This window comes from Ursus arctos, unplaced genomic scaffold (assembly GCF_023065955.2).
Source record: "Ursus arctos isolate Adak ecotype North America unplaced genomic scaffold, UrsArc2.0 scaffold_16, whole genome shotgun sequence".
NCBI classification, from domain to species: Eukaryota; Metazoa; Chordata; class Mammalia; order Carnivora; family Ursidae; genus Ursus; species Ursus arctos.
The window spans coordinates 40,065,473-40,090,207 of NW_026622830.1; the positions used below are offsets into that span (position 1 = coordinate 40,065,473).

The 24,735-nt window shown below is 42.7% G+C and overlaps 1 protein-coding gene across 14 annotated transcripts in view; it reads right to left on the bottom strand.

Annotated features, from left to right (window-relative positions):
* Window positions 1-24,735, bottom strand: part of KIF16B (kinesin family member 16B) — a 304,938-nt gene that overhangs the window by 148,109 nt on the left and 132,094 nt on the right. For all 14 annotated transcript variants that reach the window (XM_048222081.2, XM_048222078.2, XM_044385671.3 and 11 more), the window contains 5 exons: window positions 21,494-21,613; window positions 20,552-20,603; window positions 18,800-18,937; window positions 2,915-2,997; window positions 1,440-1,528 (listed from right to left, as the gene is read on the bottom strand). In XM_048222081.2, coding sequence (XP_048078038.1) covers window positions 1,440-1,528; window positions 2,915-2,997; window positions 18,800-18,937; window positions 20,552-20,603; window positions 21,494-21,613 — 482 coding nt within the window. The remainder of the gene's footprint in view (window positions 1-1,439; window positions 1,529-2,914; window positions 2,998-18,799; window positions 18,938-20,551; window positions 20,604-21,493; window positions 21,614-24,735) is intronic.

The following is a 24,735-nucleotide window of genomic DNA, read 5'->3' on the forward strand; positions in this document are numbered from 1 at the left end:
CCAAAGCACGGAGAAGTGCTCGGAGGGCTTTATCGATACGGCTTATTCAAGACAGATTTATCTGAAGAGCACAGCTCTGCTCAACAGCACTGTACGAGAGGGGAGCGCCGACCGGTACAGACAAAGGCAGTTAACTGTAGCTTGTGCCTGAACAAGTTCTGGAGGCCGGAGAGGACCAGGAGCCTGAGCCACGGTACTGCACTAACTGGTGGTTGGCTTTTCTCCCCTTTGGGTTTTTTGTTTGTCTGTTTGTTTTGGCTCAAGCAAGGTGTCAAATCGGGGCTTCAGCTTGCCTATAAAATGAGGAATACAGAAACACGATCAAAGGTCCCTCCCAGTTATAAACTCCGGTGATGATGAAGAAATTCCTTTCAAGCACACCTGCTTTCCACAAACCAGTGAAGGGACTTGAGCCAAGGAGGGATGCCTCCAGGCTCATCCAGGCTCGGTGTCTATGAGAAGGGCCCAAGTGGTGGTGGGGGGGCTCAGGCACGGAACTGGACCCAGGTCTGAATATGCCCCCAGCTGGAGAAAGGCATGTAGTGACAGGGTCACTGCACGGGCCGGGAATCAGTAGGTGTGGACTCATACCACAGCTCTATGAGACCGTTGGCCTGCAAGCTGGGATCAATCCTCCACATGTCAGGCAGGGACAGAGTCATGGGGAGGATTATGAGACAATGGATGTGAGATGCTGAGTGCAGTGCTGGACAGACAGCCGCCTCTCGGTACATGACAGTCCTAGAAGATGTTGTCAGTTTTATCTCAGTTAGCTGCTGCATTTACCTCCACTGCTTTCTAGGACATTCTCTCTGTAGGAAAAATGAAATTATAGAACCTCACGAAACTGGAAAAGACCCCACAGTCCTTTCTTCCAGTTCCCTGTTCTTAGGCATTTCCACTGTCACCACCGTGTCAGCTATGCTGACTGCCTGAGGTCGCCCAGCCGTAAAGTCCATCTAGAACACTATCATTTGTGTCCTCAGGGGTCCCCCCAGGGCCTGAAAGTAGTAAACGTAACTTTCCGCGCTCCTGGATGCCATAAGAATCAAAGCTGTCTGTTATTACAGTAAGTTTATAAAATGAGATGAAAGTGCCTAAGACCAGGGGATCATGCACTGAGTAATCAAAGAGCCAACTCTAAAATATTAGACAATTATGAAAATGACAATGAAGCCTGTCACAGTCCTCACTCATGTTTCTTATGCTGTGAAGCAAAAAAATCCAAACACACAATCTCATTTATGTCGTGATTACAACGAAGTACAATTATGTACGTCCGGAGCAAGCGCTGGCAAGACACGTGGAAAATGACTAGGGCTGATTTGTAGGGAGGCGCAACTGCAGAAGTTTCACTTCTATCGCGTGACTTGAACGGGGCTGGCACAATAAACACAACAGTGACAGTCACAGGGAAGAAGGCGCTGCTGGTCACTTACCCTGGGTTATACAACATGACCGCGGACAGGTTCTCACAGGACTTGGAGAGGTCAGTCATGGACAAGCTGAAGGAGGACAGAAGGCCACTCTAAGAGCAGACACAGGGCAGAGCGGTTACCTTAGTGGGGAAGAGAGGGCCAGTGCCCTGCACTCACTGCCTTCACCTTGTGAGAAGCAATGAGGTGCACACACCCCCGTAAGCGCGTACCACACCTGGTCTATCTGAGGGTGGCACATCCGGGAGAGCGGGGCGGTGGATGCCTCTCAAACCCAAGCCTCGGCTAAGCGTAGCGGGGCCCTGGGCTCCCAACACGTCTGGGTGGGGGAAGCTAGCCAGAACTGCACCACCGCGAGGATCTCCGCAATCACGCTGCACGGAAGTGGAGGGAAGGCTCACCCTCCATTGCTGGCAGGAGCCGTGTCCTGTTCTCAGCAGCACTCACTACGTGTGCTGAGGGATAAAGGTGAGGAGGGAGAGGGGAAGGGAGATGCAAAAAGGAAGAGCTTAACCTGTTTGCTTCCATAGAAAACTACTGGCTAATATATTTTCCTCCCTCTCTCCCTCTGCAACTGTGAACCAAAAGGGACCCTCCAGGGAGACCCTGGGCGGGAACAGATAAGAGGCTTCACTGGCAGCCCCGGAGAAGGCTGGGGTTTGCAGCTTTATTGTTATTTCCCATTGAAGGCACTGGCACCCTTGGGCAGCCCTCGCGAAAGGAGGCAGACGTGCAGGGGGCTCCGTGACTCAGGGGTGAAGGGCAAACACTAAAGGTCAGCAGGTCAGGGCTGCAGCACAGGCTCACCAGGTGGTTAGGGAACAAGCTAGTCTCAGGTTTTCATCTTGATCATCTGTGACATGGGAGTAGGAACAGCTGCTGGGCTCATAGAAATGTTAGCTGTAGTCTTTACCTTCCTCAGTCTTAGTACAGCGTCCCTAGACAAATCCTTCTCTCATCTCTCCCTCTCTCTCTCTCTCTCTCTCTCTCTCTCTCTCAGGTCCTCCACCCAACTCCCCTGCCCAGCACTTAAAGTGCCCTCTGGATGTCCCTATCCAACCAACTGTCCTAAACTCACCCCCTCTCTGCTTCACACCCCAACCAAAAGTCCAATTCGCTGTGGCTGAAAATAAAAAGTGAGCAAACTTTTGAATGAAAAGGATTCTCACATTAGGCTAACTCCTAAAACAGATCCTCATATGAGGAAGTCACTCTCCACTTAATGCAAAACAATGCCCAACTCCTTTCTGGGGATGGAGGGGTGAAGAGAAAGGTCCACAAGGAGCCATTTCTCCTTCTGTTCTGGACTTCACCAGCTTGCTCCCCTACTTGATCAGCTAATCATCCACTGAGCAGCAATCCCCACAATCACTGCAGACCACAGAGCGGCTTTTCCGGTTCCATACTCCAGAAAATCAAAATCAAGCCCCAGCTCCACCAGGATCAGAGTCGGCTCCTGGAGATTTTATGCTGCTCACCTTCCTCTTCTCCCTGAGCTTGGCAGCCTCCTTAGGATGGTTAAAGCGAAACATATTGGTTCTTCCCAAGAGTATCACAGCGCCTAAGAACATACAAAAACACAAGTAAGCAACTTGGTTGGTTGACAACATGATATTGGGGAATTTTACAGTTGAAATGCAATTTCCAGTGAAATGTAAAACAGTAATAAGAAGGGAAAGCCTTAGTCTCTAAAGTCTGCTTACATAAGCCGACTTTAAATCTGCAAATATTCTTATTTTTATAGCCGAGTGTCACAATACTCATGTTACCAAGGCAGAAGTCATGGATTCAAGCATTATATTACAAGATTTAAAACTTAATATCCAGGGGCGCCTGGGTAGCGCAGTCCTTAAGCGTCTGCCTTCGGCTCAGGGCGTGATCCCGGCGTTCCGGGATCGAGTCCCACATCAGGCTCCTCCGCTGGGAGCCTGCTTCTTCCTCTCCCACTCCCCTGCTGTGTTCCCTCTCTCGCTGGCTGTCTCTCTGTCACATAAATAAATAAAATCTTTAAAAAAAAATAAAATAAAACTTAATATCCAGATAATTATACTTTTGATTGTTGAGAAGAAAAAAAGAAATATATTCTGCAAAGTGATGCCGTAATACCAAGCAAAGCATATGGTCACAAATTTGGGAAATGTTTATTAATGCCAATGAAAGAAGAGATCCCAAAGGAAAGTGCTTTCAAAAGAAAACACGGTGAAATCGGCGGAGTCCAGGTTGACAGGAAAGAACTTGTGTACATGTAGGATCCATTTCCATGTGGAAACACTGCCTCTTGTTAGAACCTTGTTAAAATTTAGATGGCCACATCAGACACACAAGAGAGGCTCCCTTTGATCGACCAGGTTCCTGCGTGTTTGGAAAATGACTGCACAAGAAGCAGAAGAAAAAAACCCAAGGGTAACAAAAAGTTAGGTGGGGGGCACAATTCAGCATGATTATGCAAACAAGCAAACACTTTTCTGCAGTCTGAACTGTTCAAAGCTGGCATGGGTGCCACGGAAGGCAGTGAGCTCCTAGTCACTGGAGGCACCTAAGCAAGGGAAGCAATATTCCAGAAGAGAGTCACTGTGTTATCTGGTCCCATCCACACCTGAGAGTCTACCACACCTCTGAAAGAGAACCCTATGTTCAATTCTTGATCTGGAAAACAATGCAACTTATGTGTGAAGACAGATATCTGTCTTCACAGATAAGACAGGCGCACACACACGGAAGTCTACCACGCAAGATGGCAGGTGATGAGGTGTCAAGCATCTAAGTGACACGTGCAAGGCTGCCACAGGTGGGGACACCCTTAGCTGGGTCTCACATGGCAGCTAGAGGACAGGAGAGGTGGTTCCAGTTTGGGGTAACCATGGGGAAGGGCTAAGCCTTAGCAGGAGGACAGGCCTGTCATGTCGGGGGAGAGGAGGGAGTCAAGTCCACCCAAAACGCAGGGCATTAGAAATAGGAGCAAGAAGAGATACTGGATAGATGACAGAGAAACACGCCGCAAGGAGCTGGAGAGCCAGGGTGGGGAATATGCACCAAATGTCACAAACCGATGGCCAAAGAAAAACTTCAGCTCACACATGTTTTGTGTGCCCCATGAAAATGTTAAAAACTGAAATTATTAGCTGCCGACAGTTAAAAATCTGTAGTTTTCACATAAAGTTCTGAGTTTCTTTCTTATTTCCCTTCGAAAACTAGAAGGTATGGTATCAGTAGATCTTATTGCCACTTGGCAAAAATCCCTGGGCTGCTGAAGGCTGCCTCCTTTGGACAGGGCACGTGACCTCTGGGTGACCACAATCACCAAACTCTTCCCTTGGCTACTCTTTCCTCCTGGACCATGCAAGTAATATCATAGCCCCAGGTAGCTATTTCAGAGCTTCAGACCAGTACATGCACCTGCCTACTCAACATATGGCTTCATATTCTCAGAGGAGTTTCAAATTCAATATGGCTAAAACCTAACGGGTCTGGATCATAACCCCAGGGAGCAGCTGAAGGGTTGGTTCCGGTGGTTGTCATTATTTAGTGGAAATGGAGTCGATATGGAAAGAACACAGTTTCAGGAGACTCAGATGAGTAGCAGTGGATATTAACCAATCTACAATCTACGTATCCCCCCTCATGTAAAATTGTATTTGCGTATTTTCCAATTATGGAAAGGCACCATGACCATAATTAAGAAAGGTACTTTCCATGACTCTTATGACCACGGACTCAGAACTGTGTGCCATACAGAGAAGTCAAAAGTTAAACAGCCATGTCTAGGATATATGTGTATTTAATGCTCTCAGAGTGAAATTAGAGATTAATAAGGCAATCACATTCAATGTGTTAATTACATTTAGTCCAACTCTTTTTTTTTTTTTCCTGTTAATCAAATGCCCAGCCATGCAGGTTGAAAATTGCTAAAATATGTTAATGGAAAAATAGAATGGTATTTCAGAGACATATTTCATATCATATTAAATCATTGAAAATAATCTTGCCACCCGTGTATTTGCATGAAATATACACAAAAATCCCTGCAAGAGTTATAAAAGAAAACAGAACTACCCATGACCATTCCTTGTTTCCATCTAAATAATGTGCACAAACTGCCTGCCACATAAGAAGAGGCTCTATTTCTATTTCACTAGATTCCTTTACTCAACAAACCTAGTGACTAAAAAATTTTGCTTCATTTTTACATTATGCTGCTGTTAATTCCTGCCTTCATTCAACAAGTACTTCATGAACCTGACTGCATGCTAATCACTGTGATAAGCACTGGAGATACAGAGCTGAATGAGTCAGACACATGCCTTGCCCTCATAGGAAGGAGAGCTGAATAATCAAAAAACTCCACAATCAGATGCAAAGCTACAACTGAAGGAGTGATTCCCTGCCCAGTGCTCAAAGAGCACATAAGAAGAGGGCTGCTTATAGGGAGCTTAGGGACAGAGGTCCTGAGGGAGGTGGGAAGCGGTACCTAAGACAAGCTCTGAGGATGAAGCAGGGGGAGTGAGGAGGGAGTGCCATATGTAAAGGTCCTCTGGCAGTTAAAGATGATGACGGTGGTGGTGGTGATGGTGGTGGTGGTGGTGGTGATGCTGAGTGCCTGGAAGAAGTTAAATGCCTACAGCAGAGGAAACAGGGAAGAACAGGACACATGATGAAGCCTGAGGGAGGGCAGAGAACAGACCACATAGAATCTTTCAAGATAGAGTGAAGCAACTTTTATTTCATGTAAGTGCAGAGGAAGAAGACAGTGAAGGGCTTTGTGCAACAATATTACATGATTAGATGAGAGCTTCAAAAAGTTCGTTCTTTCAACTGTTTGAAGAAGGAACCAAAGAGGGCAAGAGTAGATGAAGATAAACAAGGCAGGAGGCTATGGCAAGAGTCCAGGTCAAAGACGACAGTGGTTCAGTAAGGAAGAGGAGACAAGGAGGAAAATAAACAAGTTAGGAAGATATTTAGGAGACCTGATCAAAAGGACTCCACTAGATATGGGGACAAGGGAGGTGAGGGAGAAGCTCCAGGGTTTGGCCTGCAACTAGCTGGATGGGGAACTGTTCACACTGACTGAGAACACTGGAAAAGGACCAACACTGGGTTGGGAGAGAAACTGCGAGCTTGGTTTTATGCATGATAAATCCGAGATGACTTTGGCAGGTGGAAATATGAAGCACTAGAAGAAAAACCTGGGACATCTATCAATCTATTGGTCTACCTACCAACCTACCTACTGACCTACTTACTCTCAAATATATATGAATATAAATATAGATATAAAATATAAATGTATATATAAAATACAAATATATATAAAACATATATACACACATGCACATACGTAAGTGTACATATCTACCTAACATCTGTGTGTAAGGATGGGACCCAGAGCCCCAAACTCTTGATATGGCCAAGGGCAAGCTAAGCTTAACCTCTACAGAATTCAGTTTCCTTATCTAGTCATCAAACTGGATACTTTCTAAGGTTCCTGCCAGATCTTGAACTCTCTTTAACAATGAACTACTTGATCTGAGGTTCACATGATTAATCACAGCAGATGGACTTTCTCGATGCACTTAGTTTGTAATTTTTAGAGCATATCTAAGCCTCCTTGAAATATGTGATGGCTTCTGAGATTACCTCAGAGCCTGTTAAATACCACAAGGTAGACAAATCCAGACGGTCTTTAAAGGAAATGGAAGGGAAATGACACTGTAAAAGGGGACACAGAGACACCTGTTAACAACCGGGGGGGGGGGGGGGGGAGCTTCACTTAAAACTCTGTGAATGAAACCACTGAATGCTGATTTCACAGGGGATTTTCTGTTTTAGTATTTCAGGTACACTGAAAATGAAACTAAACATGTACACATTTCTAGGGATTTCTAAGGAGTATAGTGACAATAATCATTAATATCACTATTAATTACCCTCCTCGAATTTTATGTGAGATTTTCTAATTCTGCTACTGCACAAATAAATCAACTCTTTTTTTTCCTATTACATGTTGTCATATGAGTATTTCTGAGGTGCAATGAACAAATTAATTAATTCTGGGTTATAATTAACGCAAACTGTATTCCCAAAAGTGAATGGTCCAATGTGATATGAGTTTAGAGGCCAAAAAATAAGGGATCTTGTGAAATTCCGCTTCAGGCTCCAAATTCTGAATTTAATCACTTTAGAAAGCCCCACCCTCTCCCCACCATACACACAGAGGCTATAACGCACTGCGAAAGCATGCCCAGTGAGAGAGGTTTTCACTTTGGATACAATCGTCAGAAAAGCAAGGCTCTGCCTGGGAACATAATTTTCTAGAATGGTACTGAGATGTAGGCCGGGCTGAGGGAGGATGGGTGAAGTTCTTAAAACGTGCTTATGTGGGATAATTTTCCTTTGGATTTAAAACATCTGCAAAATATTTATATTAAAATAAGTTATGATCATGGCACCATTTGGGGGACCTGATAAAGTGAAGGACTAATTTCCCCTAATATATGCCAGGACTTGAGACCACATTACATAATATGTTCGAAGGCCTTGGACTCTTATAACACTGGCATTATTATTTCAGACACCTGAATTATAGTAATTTTTCTCTAACTCAAAATGGCTTCGGGCAGTGAGGGAAGATTAAGATCTGATGTGGTGCTTGTGGTAAGAAAATTTCATATGAATACTAATGAATTCAAACAGGACACACGGCTTGGGGTTCACAGCTGGCCTGGAAGAAGAGTGACAGGCACTCTGCATCAAGGGTAGCAGACGTCAGTGTCAAAGCACGCCATCGGGTCGTCTGCTGGTGTTTGTGAAGGATATAAATACACATGACACCTTCCCAAAAAGCCACATAGCCTGGCCCGCTCCCTTTCAACATTTATAATTCAAATATGGATTTACAATTTCCTGCTTCAGATAAATCACTTAAACCCTTGTTTACTCTTGGCAAAGTAAAAATTGCAAACCTGGATTGTGAGACTCTGGAAAAGAAAGTAAATCGATTTTCAGTCTTTGTTATTGAGGTTTCCAGCCAAATAATCCATCAAGAATTACCTGCCCAACTGTGTGCACGTGCTGAACGTGGAGCTGTGTGAAATTCCAAGATGCTCTAGTCCCATCCCCCAAAGAAATGTTTAGATGTGGGGGGGGGACAGGGTTGGGGTACATGGGGATGGATTTTTTTCTTCTGAAAGCTTCAGGGGAGATACAAAAAGAGTATATGGAACAAGTTTCATCCTTCTGAAGGAAAATGCAGAAAGTGTATGAAATAATTAGAGGGTGATTCCAGACAGTAGACAATAAGATGACAAATTCTAAGGTACTGAACAGAAGGCATTATACTAACTGGTCAAGCTATTAGTAACTTTCTTTATTTCATACTCTTTGTTACCAGCAATACTGCTTATTCTGTTAGTAACAAGTTCAACTATTCAGTTCTAGCCTCCTACACACGCCAAGCTGTCAATATTTTATTGTTCCTTCCAAAATAGTTCTTCCAAAATGCTTCCCTTCTCTCTAAGCAACAATGGTCTCTTACCTCCACTAGTCCTCTTTGTTACTACTCATCTCCAAGCCACCCTGGGCTACATAAACACTGCACCGTCCTTCATCTCAGTGACCACGTTATGCAGCTACCAAATGGTGAGCGCCCTCCAGTCTGAGGTTCCCAAGCCCTACAAACCCGCCACGACTCGGCAGTCCTGGTGCCCCACTGCTCCTGTCCTCCACCTCACGCACCTTCCAGGCTTCAGACATTTCTTCCCTCCGCACTTCTTCACCATGGGCCATTATGACAGATACGTCATTCCCTTCAGAATTTGGCTTTGGGTAAATTTCTCCTTTTTTGGCAGTCTACAGCCACCCTAGGGGAGGGGTTTTGGCTCTGCACCAGATGGAATAAGCACTCCCTGCCCTGTCTCTCCCACTGAATGCCACCAGAGTTGGAAGAATGCAGGCAGCAATTGGTTGAGGACCCTGAGAAGTCAACAGCAGCAGGCAGGCTGAAGACGACAGGGATCTGAAGGATGGGGAATTTACTATTTGCCCCCTCCACTGTTCCCTCCCTGAGCTGAGGAGGAAACCCAAAAGCTGACATCAGCACAAATAAGAGAACTCCAGGAGAAGCCATCTAGTTCAGGTTCAAGGAGGAGCGAGAGGGTCCCCTGGCAGCAACACAGGCAGAGCAGGGGGCCCACAGATGCCTAAACTTATGAGGAACGGGAAAATCTCTCTCCAGTTACAGGGTGGGGCATACCCTTGTTGCTTCTTCCTCTCTCTGCCCTCTCACTTGCTGGCCTCAGACTTGAGCACGGGAGCAGGAAGAACATGAAAGAGGACTATACAGCTCCAGATTTCTAGCCAGATGACAGAAAAGGAAAGACTCTTCAGTGCTGACAAAGAAGGAGAAGTTCAGGAAATCAGCCTCACAGAACTGTTTATCAACTCCTGGGCCACTTAGATCTGACCCTCAACAGCACACAAAGACTTCAAGAACTGACCTAAGATTCAGACCACTGCTCAGGTCCCAGACTGACTCTTAGGTACGGCACACACGGGGCAGACCAGAATAGCACCACAAAGGCTTTGAAAACTGAACTGGCACTGAAGCCAGAATCACAACCCACGGAGGCTAATTCTAATTTACAGTCTGAATCCAACCAGGTCCACTGTTTGCTAAAACAAAACAAAGCAAAATCGATGTTTCCCAAAGGATTTAAATAGGACTCAGAGTCTCATAACAAAATATCAAAAATGTCCAGGATGCAATCTAGTATTACTCAGCATATGAAGAACTGGGGAAAATCTCAATGTGCATGGCAAAAACAATCGACAGATGTCTTGTGGAGATCACAGAGATGTTGGATGTATTTGATAAAGATTTTAAATCAGCTATTATAAAAATATTCAAACACAGGAGAGTAATCTTGAAAGGTAAAATGTTACAACAAAGAAATAAAGGACATAAAGAACAATCGATTATTACAACTAAAAAATAGAATAAGCAAAATAAAAACACATATTGGATGGGCTCATTAGAAAGATAGACAGGACAGAGAAAGAGTCTATGAACTGGAACACAGACCAACTAAAATGATCTAATCTGATAAACAAAAAGAAAAAAAGTTTACCAAAGGGTAAAAGTAAGTAAACAGAGCCTCATGGACCTGTGGAAACAATACTAAAATACTTAACACTCATGTAACCAGAGCCCGGAACAAGAGAAGGAAGAATATAGAGCAGAACAAAATATTTAAACAAAGAATGGCTGAAAGATTCCCAAATCTGGAGAAAGACATAAACCCACAGATTCAAGAAACTCCAAATATCCAAGATCCAAAATGGGTAAACACCAAGAAATCCATGCCAAGGCACACTGTCAAGCTCCTCTCTGGGATGTGAAGCTGAAAATGACATTTAGAAAGGAACAGAGATTATGAAAAATAGATGTGATGACTCTAACAAGAGAAGACGAATCAAGTAAGAGAAGAAGAGGTTGGAGAGGCTAACATGTGGTTGCTGCATACACTGACATCTGGGCACCAGGAGACCATCTTCAGTGTGAGTAGCTTGGGTCAGGTGGTCTCACACTGGATGTTCATCAGCATCACCGGTACGACTTGTGAAAAACTGAAGTGCCGGGCCCCATCCCTACATTCTCTGACTCAGGAAGTCTAGGAGGGGGCATTTCAAAATGCTCCTAGGTACTGCTGTTGTCGCTGATCTGGGCACATGGCTTTTAAGAACCACAGGCTTTGGGTAGAGTCTTTAAGAAGAGTCAGGGCTTTGGCTTTCAAAAGCATCTGCTGAAACATCCATGTGCAAGAGACAGGTGTCAGATTTGCAGAGCTCAAGTCTGAGGGGAAAAATCTAATGATACTGAGTGCTTATGAGAAAGTACAGGTGAGTTCAATGGTAGGCCTGTCACTGATATCTGCTGGTTGCCTGTAATATTCAAAAGGTCTCTTTTGTTCATTACATACCTTGGCTAAACTGCTAGAAGATCCATTTCCCTTGCTAGTTCCACTAAAATTCTTTTTTAATTTGCCACTGAACAACTCACAGCAGCCCTAAAGCAAATGAAAATTTTATCAAAGCCTCCTCAGCTCCACTCCCCAGACAGTCACCTGTTCCCTCTTTCTAAGTGCTTGAATAGATGCAAATGTATTTTGGCACTGCAGCATAACACATTCAAACGCACCTAGGTGTAAAGTCCCCAGATGCAGTTTCTGCATCACAGGTAAAAGGAAAGATGAACATTCAATGGCTCTGACAGACCCGCAAGACGACCAAGGGAGTCCACTGATATGAATGGGAAAACTGATTACCTTGTTTAACAACTACCAGCTTTAAAATAACATTTTACAGTAAGAAGACAAAAATAATAATAATTAACAAGAGAGAATAGGTCCTAGAATTGCACAGAAAATTGCTGAAATACTTTTTGAATTGTAACTCCTTGATTTTTGTACCATTTCATAGTATGGGGTGGGGGGAGACAAAGAGGAAGAAAAACCTAAGGTCTAAAACTCTACCAAGAACAGCTCAAGACCTATGGACTAGACGCCATGGTCAAATTCATGCTTTCTTCTCTAGCAATTGCTCTCTTTCTACAAAATCACACTATGGAACTATTCTATGAAATCATTCAGTGCAATCATTCTATGGCATCGTGGGAGTGAGGGAAGCTAAGCTCCAGAGAACACAGCAATTGAAGAGCACAGTCAGATGCAATGCTACATATGCCATGCACGGTTTCTGGAAGAGCTCAGAGAAGAGGAGGAGAAAAGCTTCATATGCCAGGCTTAAGGCAACATACATTATATATGTCATTACAGTTAATTCTCACAGTACTAGCAAATGCTTTTTATTTTAGTGATGTTACCAGATGGAAACACTCCTGTAATTTAAGGCAGGGAAAGTACTGTTTATACAATCTGAAAGAAGTAAGGCTGTTAATAGATACAGGTAAAAAAATTTCCCTGCGATGGTGAAAATCTGCTAAATGTAGGTAAATCTCCTATTAGTTGACATTCACAAGTATCTTAAGTGATCTAGATAAAGAAGTGGTAATTACTACCTGTGTTTTTAATGGGACAGCCTAACTAACACATTTCCAAACAAAGTAATTTACTAATGAAAAGAGACTTTTAAATACCAAATATCAGCAAATACTGGAAACTGGTAGTGAAAAAGACAGGAAGCTGTCGGTAGTTCGGGGTAAATCGGGAACCCAGTCAAATGCAGAGTTAATATGGTCAGATCATTGTGACTCGGGGTAACATCCATCTGTATTCTCTGTTCTGGATACCTTTCCTTAAACTGCTTCGTGGGCAAAAGCCAAGGAATTTTGGAGTATGAAAATACTGCCATGCTTAATTCTATTTTCTAATACAATTATTATTATATTTTAATGAAGTCCATATTCTTTCTCTTTGTCACCCTGGTCTTGCTTTTTTTCTTAAAAAAAACAAATCTTACAGGGGTGCTTAGATGGCTCTGTCGTTTAAGCATCCAACTCTTAATTTCAGCTTAGGTCATGATCTCAGTTATGGGATCAAGACCCACATCAGATTCTGTACTTAGCATGGAGCCTGCTTAAGATTCTCATTCTCTCTCTCTCTCTTTCTCTCCTTCCCTCCACATCCCCCTACCTGCTCACATGCTCTTGCTCTCTTAAAAAAAAAAAAAAAAATCTTACAAATATAGCTGAAAATTCTTCTGTAGTCCTGCCTGATCAAAAACTCCCCCTTCTTCTCCAGAGGTTAACACCATTCCAGAGTAGGCATGTTTAGTCCCATTCACATCTTTTTATTTTTATTACATATTTTTATAACCAAAACCAATACATTGTATACTCTGTTTTTAAAACATGTTCCAGTTCTTATTTTAATAATCCTCAAAAATTAAGAAATGTTGGAGCCCCTGGGTAGCTTAGTTAAGCACCCAAATTTTGATTTTGACTCAGGTCTTGATTTCAGGGTTGTGAGATTGAACCCTGCGTAGGGCTCTGTGCTCAGCAGGGAGTCTGCTTAAGATTCTCCCCATCTCCCTCACCCTCTGCCCCTCCCCCCTCAGGTGTGTACACACACACACTCTCTCTAAAAAAAAAAAAAAAAAAAAAAAAAAAAAAATTAAGAAATATTAAGTGGAGAAACCTAACCCTTAATTTTTGAAGAACTATACTTGTTCTTTCCTTGGTATGTTTTTGTAGTCTTAAAGTATGTGCATTAAAAAAAAAAAAAGGTATTGTCTTGCTTCTTTCATGTAATTCCTTGAAACATCTTGCATTTCATTACCCTAAGACTTACTAATGACATTTTTACTTGGTGCATGGGTGTTTTAAGACTTTGGAACATAGCATATTTGTGTCTGTAGCACAGCAGAGTACCAGAGGAACTCAAACGAAAATCATGGCACCATGGTAATAAAGCAATTAGGACAGCCCAAGGAAAAGAAAGTTCTGACCATTAACCTTAAATGTCAATTAGCACAACTACTTTCTTAGGACAAGTCAAAAATTTCATCTCAGTTATCACTAACTTGAAGAGGCATATTTTTTTAAATGGACTTTCAATTTAGGTAAAAATTTAAGATAAAAAAACCACTTGATAAAAATACTATACAGGAGATATATTTATTATTTATCTACTATGCTTCAATCCACAGAAGAATTAGAGACATACTCATAGCTACATAAGCAGACGACAACAGAATAATAAGCAAATTCTTTAAACTAAATAAACAAGCTAATAATCTTTTTTGGGGGGGAGAGGGGCAAAGGGTAGAAAAGATAATCCCAATATCAAATAGTAAGTTCTAGGCAGTTCCCCCATTAAACAGTATGTGCTCTAAGAGTTCCTTTTTCAGTGTGTTGTTTGGAACTTAAGACTGATTATCTCACAGAAACACCATTACACATAAAAGTTAGCTTCCAGGAGAATCCAAAAGAGACTATTTAAGCCATAAATGGCAGAAGCGGTGGTCACTGTCATCCACTCAGCCTTCTCAGGGGCCAGGACTGTGGATGGTGTGAGCTCAGAAGCTCTAGGAAGTCGTGGGTACAATAGGGAAAGCACACAGAGGAAACAGGTGGATGGCCAGGCAACAAAGCTAGGTGGACCCAGCAGACAATATTCACCTTTGTGGGCTCTCTGTGATTCAAGCACGGCTTAGCTCATTAATGCCCCCAATTACAATCCCAACCGTAACCCGTTCTCTGACTTCCTGTGTGTGGCTCCACAGACACCCCAGGCTGCACGTGACGTATCTGGAGGAACAAAGCCCAAGACTCAAGAGTCCTAGAGTGAGGGCTCTGAATAGGTTGAGGCTCACTTTCCCCGTACAGTTTTAAATTGATATCCTTAAAGACCCAAACTGCTCGAAAAATCTGCAATACTATCATCAAAATAGATGATTATAGAATGAAAAGATGTTTTCCTCCCCATTTCTTTTTTTTGGGGGGGGGATGAAGATAAATGAATATTTTATAAATACAAATATTACCTTTTACTAATTCTCACATGATCTACTTGTTTAAGTATGCTATTTCCTCCCTGATTTTTTTATTATAATTTTTATTATATTATGTTAGTCACCATACAGTACATCCCTAGTTTTTGATGTAAAGTTCCATGATTCATTACTTGCGTATAACACCCAGTGCACCTTACAATACGTGCCCTCCTTAATACCCATCACCAGCCTATTCCATTCCCTCACGACCTCCCCTCTGAAGCCCTCAGTTTGTTTCCCAGAGTCCATAGTCTCTCATGGTTCATTCCCCCTTCTGTTTAACGCCCCCTTTCTTCTTCCCTTTCTTCTCCTACCGATCTTCCTACTTCTTATGTTCCATAAATGAGTGAAACCATACGATAATTGTCTTTCTCTGCAGTATACAGCTACGTAGAGTTTTGTATATGTGAATAAACACAGTTCAACAAGAACACATATTAAAAACTTCCGAAGTTTCACTGAAAGAAACTGATGAAAAGTCAAATAAAACAAGAGACGTACTGAATAAATAGAAGTCCCAAGATGGAAATGTATTTGAACAAATCAAATGAAATTAAAATCTAACTTCTGAAAGGATATTTTAGCACAAAAATAAAAAGATTCTAAAATTTCTTTGGAAAAAAGTAGGCATGAGTAGCAAAAAAAAAAAAATCACACAGATAAGAAGAGAAATAAAAGCATATTATAATACAACAAGCATTAAAATTGTGTGATACTGGTACAAAAGCAGAAATACTGGAACAAAGTGGAAAGCTTTGAAATAGATACAATGCTATGTTTCAGTGTTCATTTTTGGTAAAGTAAATTTCTTCAAAAAAGAGGTGAATATAGGATGGGGTAAGATTATAATAAATGGTACATCGATATGGAAAAAAACTAAATTAGGTCTACCCCAGATGTGTTAAACAATTAAATCTTTCAAGATGAATTCCAAAGTTCTACCCACACATTAACGATGATATTGAAAACCAGTACAAGCCTCTTGTAAAATCTTGTGACAATACAGAGCCATCATAACAAGGTCAACCTCCCCTGACCTAACCGAGAGAAATGCAGCCTGTACTGAGATCGCTACTGGACAAGGGGACACGTCTCTCACCTTTCACCATGACCTGTGCATCACCCCTGCTGCCTAGAGGACCAGCGGCAGGGCCTCTACCTGACGTCCTAAGAGTGAATAAACAGGAGGTCTCGTCTGTGTGTTCACAAGAAGAGACAGCCACTGAAAAGTCCTACATACTGTCTGCTAGTCATTTATGGTAACTTTCTGGGCTCAGGGCAGAGAGAGCCTCTCACCTTCACTATTACTCTGTTGTCTGGCAAGAAACAGCTTCTCCATCCCATACTGCCAGAGTCCTTGTCCTGGTTGCAAAAACACAGAAAATGCTGCTTTGGTAACCGTCATTGGGCACTCACTGTGTCCCTGATTTGGGCTAGTCACATGGTACTGATGAACTCTGAGACTCCTGGCCAGCTTCAGGGCACTCAAATGTTTCCCAAGCTCAATGTACCCTGAGACTAAAACATACTCAGAGTATAAAAACAGATGAAGAGATTAATGGATAGGTGGATGAGTGCATGATTCAGTGATGGGTGCATGGGTGGGTGATCCATTAGAAGCCTTTAGAATGTCTTCAATGGAGTCTATACTCCTATAAAAGCATGATCACCCTGGTCCATGTTACATGTCCTTCATTTCTGAGACAACTCCTTGCAACTGATTTCTGCTCATGACTTTGCTAGCACCAATGAACTATACACTTTCCATCTGTCCAATTTCCCCCATCTGTCCAATTCCTATGTCACAGCAGACACATTATAGTACATAACCATGAAAAGTTATTACAAAAGACTATGTATAATATACCAAAAAAGGGTTTAAGATATGTCAACTTCTTTCTTTCCTTCCTTCTTGCATGATTCAGTACAAAAGCCATTAGTCAGGGCTGAGCAAAGCAGGCATCAGCAAGGGAATGGGAAGAATTTTTCATGTCTGCACTAGAAGAGTAGGGCAGTGGTGGCCCAGCATGGGCCTGAGCAGAAAGAACAGGGTCCCTGCATGAGGAGGGGGCAGAAGTGACAGGATACAGGTTACATAATGGAAGTCAGGTTCACCACTGTCAGAAAAGAGAGCTAGAAATAAGAAAAAGGAAAAAACCAGAAAGAATGCTATGGTATTGGTTTGGAATTAGAGGTACTGGTATGAACTCCTGGTCAGCAATATACTGAAATACTGAAATAGATACAGACATAAATATAGTTTATGTGTTGTACATCAGACACTTTCACTAACTTTCACTTTCACTAACTCTGTTGAGCAACAGGACCTGGGAGCAGCAACACCTCAACAGCCATGAGCACATCTACTGCCTGGATCTTAGTTTCTAAATCCCATTCTCCACTGAAATGAACCAAGGCTCCTTGGAAAACTGGCTGATTCCAGGGAAGTATAAAGATAAGCCTGGAATATCTTACTGTGTCAGAAGGTCAGGAAGGGCTCAGAGATGACAGGGACAAGCCAAAAGGACACAGAAATGAGCTTGGAGGGACTCCCATTCACCAAATCTGGGACAATCTGGGTATCAAAATAAATAATGATAGAAATCGACCAAAATCTACCAAACAAAATAGCAAATCAATTGACTCTGTTGATTTAAATAAATAAATGGCAAGAAGAGAAAGCTCTTTCTTAGAGTAAAAATACAACTAATAAATGTAGAAGGAAGAAAATTACCATTTGGAAACGATATGAATAATAATTAAATCAGACACCACCAGCCCTCAAAATCAAAGGATTCCAAAACCAAGGGGTGAAAGTATGATAAAAAATGGAATATCAATGATCTCAATATCCTTCCCAATATCCTTATTAATAAAAAGAAGGAAAGGAGTAGCTTCACAGTAAAGCAGCCCATTTTAATCCATTTTAATCAAATGACCAAAGGGAGTATCTCCTCAGTAATGATGTGAGAAAAACAGGGCATCATTTCTCTGATATTCCTGTCAAGAATGCACAGTACTGTCATCATGAGGAAGCATCGGACAGATGCTCTTGTTTATGCAGAGGGACATTCTACAACATATTTGACTTGCCAAGCCCTAAAAGTCAGAGGAAAGCTTTCCAGACTGGAAGAGACAAGAGGGGTGTGGCAACCAAGCAGAGCCTATGGCGCCAGACTGAATCCTGCACCCACAGCGGATACTGCTGGACAAATAACGACAACTCAAAGGCTGTCTGAGAATCAGATGGCAGGACTGTGTCGGTGTTCGTTTCCTAATTTGGATGCTTATATTGTAATCACATAGGAGAAGCTACTGTTTAAGGGAAAGAAACACTGAGGTATTCAGGGGTGGCAGGGCATCATGTTAGCAATTTACCTTCAAATGCTTCTGAAATTAAAAAGTTCTTTGTACTACACCTGCAGATTTTCTATAAAACTGAAATTATTTCAAAAGACCAAAAAAGATAAGATACCAGATCCTGTATGTTATAATTACAACTATTCACCAAAGAATATAAATAGGGTAGTAAATAAAGTTATTAACAGCAGGTACGCTGCTAAGGGTTTGCATTTAAAAGGTGCTTTTTTAACTTAAAAAAAAAACCCTTTAAAGTCGTATTTCCACAACAGCAGGAACTTTTAAGACAACTATGTACATGTTTAATTCAACAAGACCACTGGAATTATAAAGAAGTCCTCCAGCAAAACTGAAAACAGCATAATGAAGCAAACGTTCTTCATTTTTATAACTACTCAGCAATTAATTCTAAAATGCACAAGTGCGCCCACTACCTAGCCAACTTGTTCTCTAGCAAAGACAGACACAAAGAACTCTGAAAACCAAAACTTAGATACCTTGATTTAGGTGTGTAGCCTCCATGATCTGAACACCATTCACAGAGCACTGAGACCCGCTCAGAGGTATCAGAGTCACTGTCCCCCCAACATTTTCAAAGATGCAGTGCTCGCTCTCCAAGTCGAGGCCATGAAGAACTGAGTTGGAAAAACATAAAAGAAAGATGGTATTTTCTTTGTTGTCTAGTGCAATGATTCCCAACCTTTATGCATTTTTCCATATTGAATACTCTTCCCCTTCCACGTAAATATTGTGAAGTGAACATTTATGTTCAGTGAGAAAAGTGAATTTCAAGAGTTTGTGGCATCAACGGATAGAACTGAAGGTATCTTCCAAATGTTACCCCAAAGGGTCTGGACATCACCTGTATAAGGAAAGAAGTTCTCGCATGCTAATTTAGCTCTGCTTCAGGGAGAAAATAGTTGCGTAATTTGTTTTCATTGAATACCATTGTGTCACTCAGATGCTGAATACATTTCCCCCACCAGCCACCCAAAGGTCCCAGTAAAAGAGAAGCAACAAAAGAGCTCCGTGGGTCAAGGACTTGTTATAACCTCCGCACTTACAGACACTGCACTCCAGGAGCGAAACCAAAGGTGACCTGGCCTGGTACGGATCTTGGGAGGCCCAAGGAAGTCTCCAGAAGCTGTGCTGGGATGCACACTGCCACAGCCTGTCCCAAATCTGAGAGCACAGGACCTCCACTGACCTCTGGGAGCAGGTGGCTGCCAGGGTACCTAATCTTGTAGGACTATCCGAGTTACTCTTGCGTGGTGAGTGGCCAGGCACATATGAATGCCTGTCAAATAAACCTACACGATTTTAGGCACAGTTCTTGGCCAGCTTCTCAGAAGCACGAATCTAACAGCTCCCGCTGCTCCCCACAGAACTGCACTACTGAACGTCTCTGTGCACAGACAACATGTGTTCTTACCACCCATCATTTACAGCAACCCCAAAGGTCAGACACACAACTTAACGATCCGAAGAAGAGGTCTGACACCTAGTTCTCCTCAAGAACAGCTGAAGCTGAGGACTTCCAGGGGCTGGTTTTGCAGCAAAGAGTACAACGCGTAGAACTACGCTAGCTTTGGCTTGATGAATAGCTTACACTTGGCAGGAGAGCAAGTCCATTGCCAGCAATTCTAAAAACAGCTGAGAGGACAGAATTTGTCCCCTGCCAGTGCCCACCTTGTCACACACACACATACACCACCCACCACCACTGCAGTGGTCCCTAAGTAATGCTTTCAAAGCCTAGCAAGACCTTCCCCTGCTCCAGGTTGAATCACGGGTCATCTGTGTGCCTCAGCAAAGCCTTTCGGGAAGCCCAGAAGTCACAGTCCCATAAGTGCACGGGCTGTGCATGGGTGTATTCCTACTCTCCGTCATCAATGTACAGCTCAGTGTCTACATCCTTTCCATTAAGGCATCTGATAGCCTTTATCTGTGTGTGTTGGCATATTTCCATCATTATCCCACTGCAATTTAAATTACTCTTGAAAGCTGTGACAGAATACAGAATGTATATAAGGGGGGGGGATTCGTAGTTCCACTTAATTCACTAAATTAATTGTTCTGTGTCATTCGTTTGAAATGAGTTCAAAATTATAAAAATGGATATACTGATCAATATTGTATTTGAGAAGAGGGTTTTTTTTTTTAAATAATCACTTTAGTGTCAGTCATTCAAAAGAAGATTAAATGATTTTTAAAAATCACGGGGAAGAGGAAATTATAAAGATTCTCACCAATATCTTGTTCTGTTGAAGCATCTTCTCTACCAACATATGTCTGACCTTCCTAGGAAGAAAAGTCAAGTAAGATTTATTAGTAAGAACATGAGGAGTGGTCTGTTTCTCTATTTTTCATTTAAACCCAAGCACGCTGGTGGCCTACAGGCTGCAGAGTGAGTGTCCTGGGCAGGCCACAGCCTCCGTGCAGTGAGGGTTCCCTGAGGCTCTGTGACCATGTCCCACTCTGTCCAGGAAAGGGCTGCACAACTCCTGAGGTTTAAGGCACAATCGTGGGTTGCCTCCTATTTGGGGCATGCACCAATAATCTGTCCAGGCCAGTAATCCCACCAATGCTGTTCCTGATCCCTTCTGGCGAGCTTCCCCTCTAGGGGCCAGGGGTTCTTCATGTCTAAAGACGTGGTTTATGGGAGGCTGCAAAGCACAAACGCAATACCATTCTCATTTTAAGTCACGGATCAGAGAGAGGGTGCTAAGTCAAGGTTACAGAGGCAACCACTGATACTAATGTGGTTAATTCTGTTCTCTTGACACGAATAGCCTGTTTGGGACCAGGCCCAATAACGTAGGCAGGAGACACTTTATAATTAACCCGAGGGAGCAGAAAATGACATGTAGCAAGTCCCAGTTCCAGGTGGTTGTAACTTTCCTTCCTTGGTCTGTCTGCCTTTTTGCTCCTTCCCTCCCTCTCACTGATTCTACAAAGTGGAAGGCAAAGTGAATGGATCTTCATTTAGCTTTAGAACTCCATAAACATGGGAACTCTAATTCCACGGAACACCAGTGAACTGATGAAAATTCCCGAAGGGCTCAAAGATTTGTGGTGTATTCTCTAATGTAATAGCTGTGTTCACAGACCTAGAGTATTAAATAAACCTTGCTAGTATCTGAAGAGGAAACTGAACACAAAATTGTATGTTCCACTTAAGCAGTTTCTACCTTCAAGTGATATAAGATGATTCCAGTACTCAGAAGGTCATCATCAATGCCAATCAAATGGGGCAGTTCAGAATCCAAAACAACTCCAATCCCTTCTTTCCTAAGGGCTAGAGTTTGTTCCTGAAATTAGAAGGGAAAGAAAAGGAACAGGTTACTCAGAGGAAAGACAACTTCTTATTAGGTGTTCTTTTGAGTGTTAAAATGAGCACTATTTTATTTCTCATCCAAAAAATCTGCAAGAAAAATGGAAAACCTTCATGTTGGAATCCTGGCATATGGCAGGCAAAGTGAACTTGAAACATAATGCTAAGTGAAATAAGTCAAGCAGAGAAAGACAATTATCATATGATTTCTCTCATCTATGGAACATAAGAACTAGGAAGATCAGTAGGGGAAGAAAGGGATAAAGAAAGGGGAGTAATCAGAAGGGGGAATGAAACAGGAGAGACTATGGACTCTGAGAAACAAACTGAGGGCTTCGGAGGAGAGGGGGGTGGGGGAATGGGATAGGCTGGTGATGGGTAGTAAGGAGGGCACATATTGCATGGTGCACTGGGTGTTATACGCAACTAATGAATCATCGAACTTTACATCAGAAACCAGGGATGTACTGTATGGTGACTAACGTAATATAATTTTAAAAAACATTAAAAAAATAATAAAATAAAAGAGAATAAAAAAAAAGAAACATATAAAAACTCAACATAAGTTGAAGTAAACTTATGGCCTGATGAATACAACCTCTTTGAAGCCAAGCTCAACCTTACCTTCCTTAGGAAAGGTCCTAGGACCACCCGAATACAAAGTAATCTTTCTCTCTCTTCAGATCTTTATTTCATAGAATGTCTAGAGGTCTCGTGATTTGCTGGCTCATCTCACCAGTTACAATGGTCAAACTGTGAATGTTCCCCAAAGCAACTCCTTCCTGTGCATTAGTGACCCCTGCGCCTCTGTCTCCTGCAGTGACTTCTCCTACCTACCAGCTCATTCCCACCTACATACCAATGTGCTACAGATCTCCTACCACCAACCCCCGCCACAGCCACCCCCCTTGGCCCTGCATCTCCTTCAGCTACTACCAATTTCTCTGTGCCCCTTTGGAAAATATCATCTCCAAAGACTTCCCTATACTAGTGGTTTCTCCAATTCCTCCCCTCCTGCTTTCTCTTGAACCCCCTCCATGCAGGCTTTCATCACAAGTGACCGACCCACCGTCACTCTCTTGATGACCACGCCCTGTCTCTGGACTTCACCTGCAATCCATATGCTGATGACTTGAATCTAAATCTCCAGGCAGCCCTCTCCCTTGATGCCACACTCATGCACGCATACGCTCGCTTACCTCAGTGTATTCTGTGGGGATGCCAAAGGAGCAGCTCAAAGCGAATACATCAAAAAACCAATGTGAAACTTCCCCCGCCTCCCAAGCCTGCACACCATACCACCTCAGTGAATGCCAACCTTCCTTCTAGTTGTTCAGACCAAAAACCATGGCTATACTCTGCGCCTTTCTTTCTCTAATTCCTACATGCTTAGTGCTGGCTCTGCTTTCAGATTATGCCCCCAATCTGACATCGAAACACCTGCACCACATTTCTCCTGAGCCCCAACCACCATCATCTTTCACCAGGAAACCCACAATAATCGAGGCTACGACCCATGGTGCCCCACTGTGGCACATGATCTACTCAGCAGCCAGAGGGCCGTGAGGGCAGACTGCTCCTCTGCTCAAATACCCACTAGATACCAGTAACACCCCACCTCTTCCCCAAGGATGTGACAACCATAAAGTCTCCAGATACTGTCAAACGTCCCATGGGGAACAAAATCAGCCCTAGTTGAAAAGAATTACCATACACACACACACACACACACACACACACACACACACACACACACACAAATACAGTCCTCAATTCCTCAGGTCTCTACTCAAAAGCCACCTTCCCCATCACCCATACAAAACAGTAATCACCAAACTCCTTTATCCTGATTCACTTTCCTCCTTAGCAATTACCACTATATGACATTATATGTAAGCTTATTAATTCATCTAGATTAGAATGCAACCCAGTGCCTAATTTCATGTCTGACACATAGTAACTGCTCAATATTTATAAAATGAATGAAATGAGTGGGCAGATATTTGAAGTTCAGAGAAAAGCAGGAAAGAGGGTCAACAGCACAGGTCAAAGGACTGCCTTTGTCTTAACTTCAGGCCCATCTGTACCAAGACAAAAGAGCTCTAAAATCAGGCTTCCAGACAAATCTGAGATAAATTCCCAAAGACTGAAGGTGAAAATTCCAGCCTTCAGGTTGGGCTGTGCTGAGTTCAGACTAAGTCAGATCCAACAGCACGACCGTATATGCTCTGTGATTCTAGGTATGACGTGAGCAACAGGGAAACAAGTTCCAAGCTACTAACCAGGCTCCGGGTAGAGACACTCCTAGCAAATCTCCCCCCCGCCCCGCAACCCCTATAACGGACACGGTGACCAGGGCACAGCTCTAGATCCCCAATGTGAGGACTGCCTGAAACACAATCAGTGTGCCTTACGTTCCTGGAATGAATCAATGCATTGTGTCACTTAAATATTAAAACAATGCTATCCTTTAGGTGAAGGACTCACAACTTCACAACCTTGCAGACAAGGGAGCTCCTAAGAGGTTCAGGGGAAGGGCAATAGAAAGAGAGAAGTCCCTCTGGGCCTTCATATCTGCAGACATTTGAGTCTCAAACACACCCCGCAGAGCTGCAGTCATGCAAGAGGGTGATGGAATGAAACGCCAAAAAAAATTTTAAAAATAAAAATCATCACTTGAAAGAAAGCAATTTAATTTAACAACCATTAAATACATACGCAGAGAAAATGACCAATGCATAACTTAGATTCAAGAAAAGGAAATGAAGCGTGTCATTGTTCGTCAATTACTCCTCTTATCAGCCAGGCTCCCATTCCAGGGCTCAGAACCTCAGGCTTCCAGGTCGGAGACTTCAGTAATCCTGATTTACTATACCAAGGCCCTCGCAAATCTTAGCTAAACGAGTACTCTAAATAAACCAGCCTCTACTCCTGCCTCTCAGGTATTGGGAGAATTTGTCCTTTTCCTCCTGCCTGTAGAATTCAAGCAGAAGTGGAAAGTATGTGCTTTTAAGATATATATTAGCGTGAAGAATTTAATCACACGGTTCCATTTCATAAAACAATGTCCTCACTGGAAGGTCTGGTGGCTCTGAACTG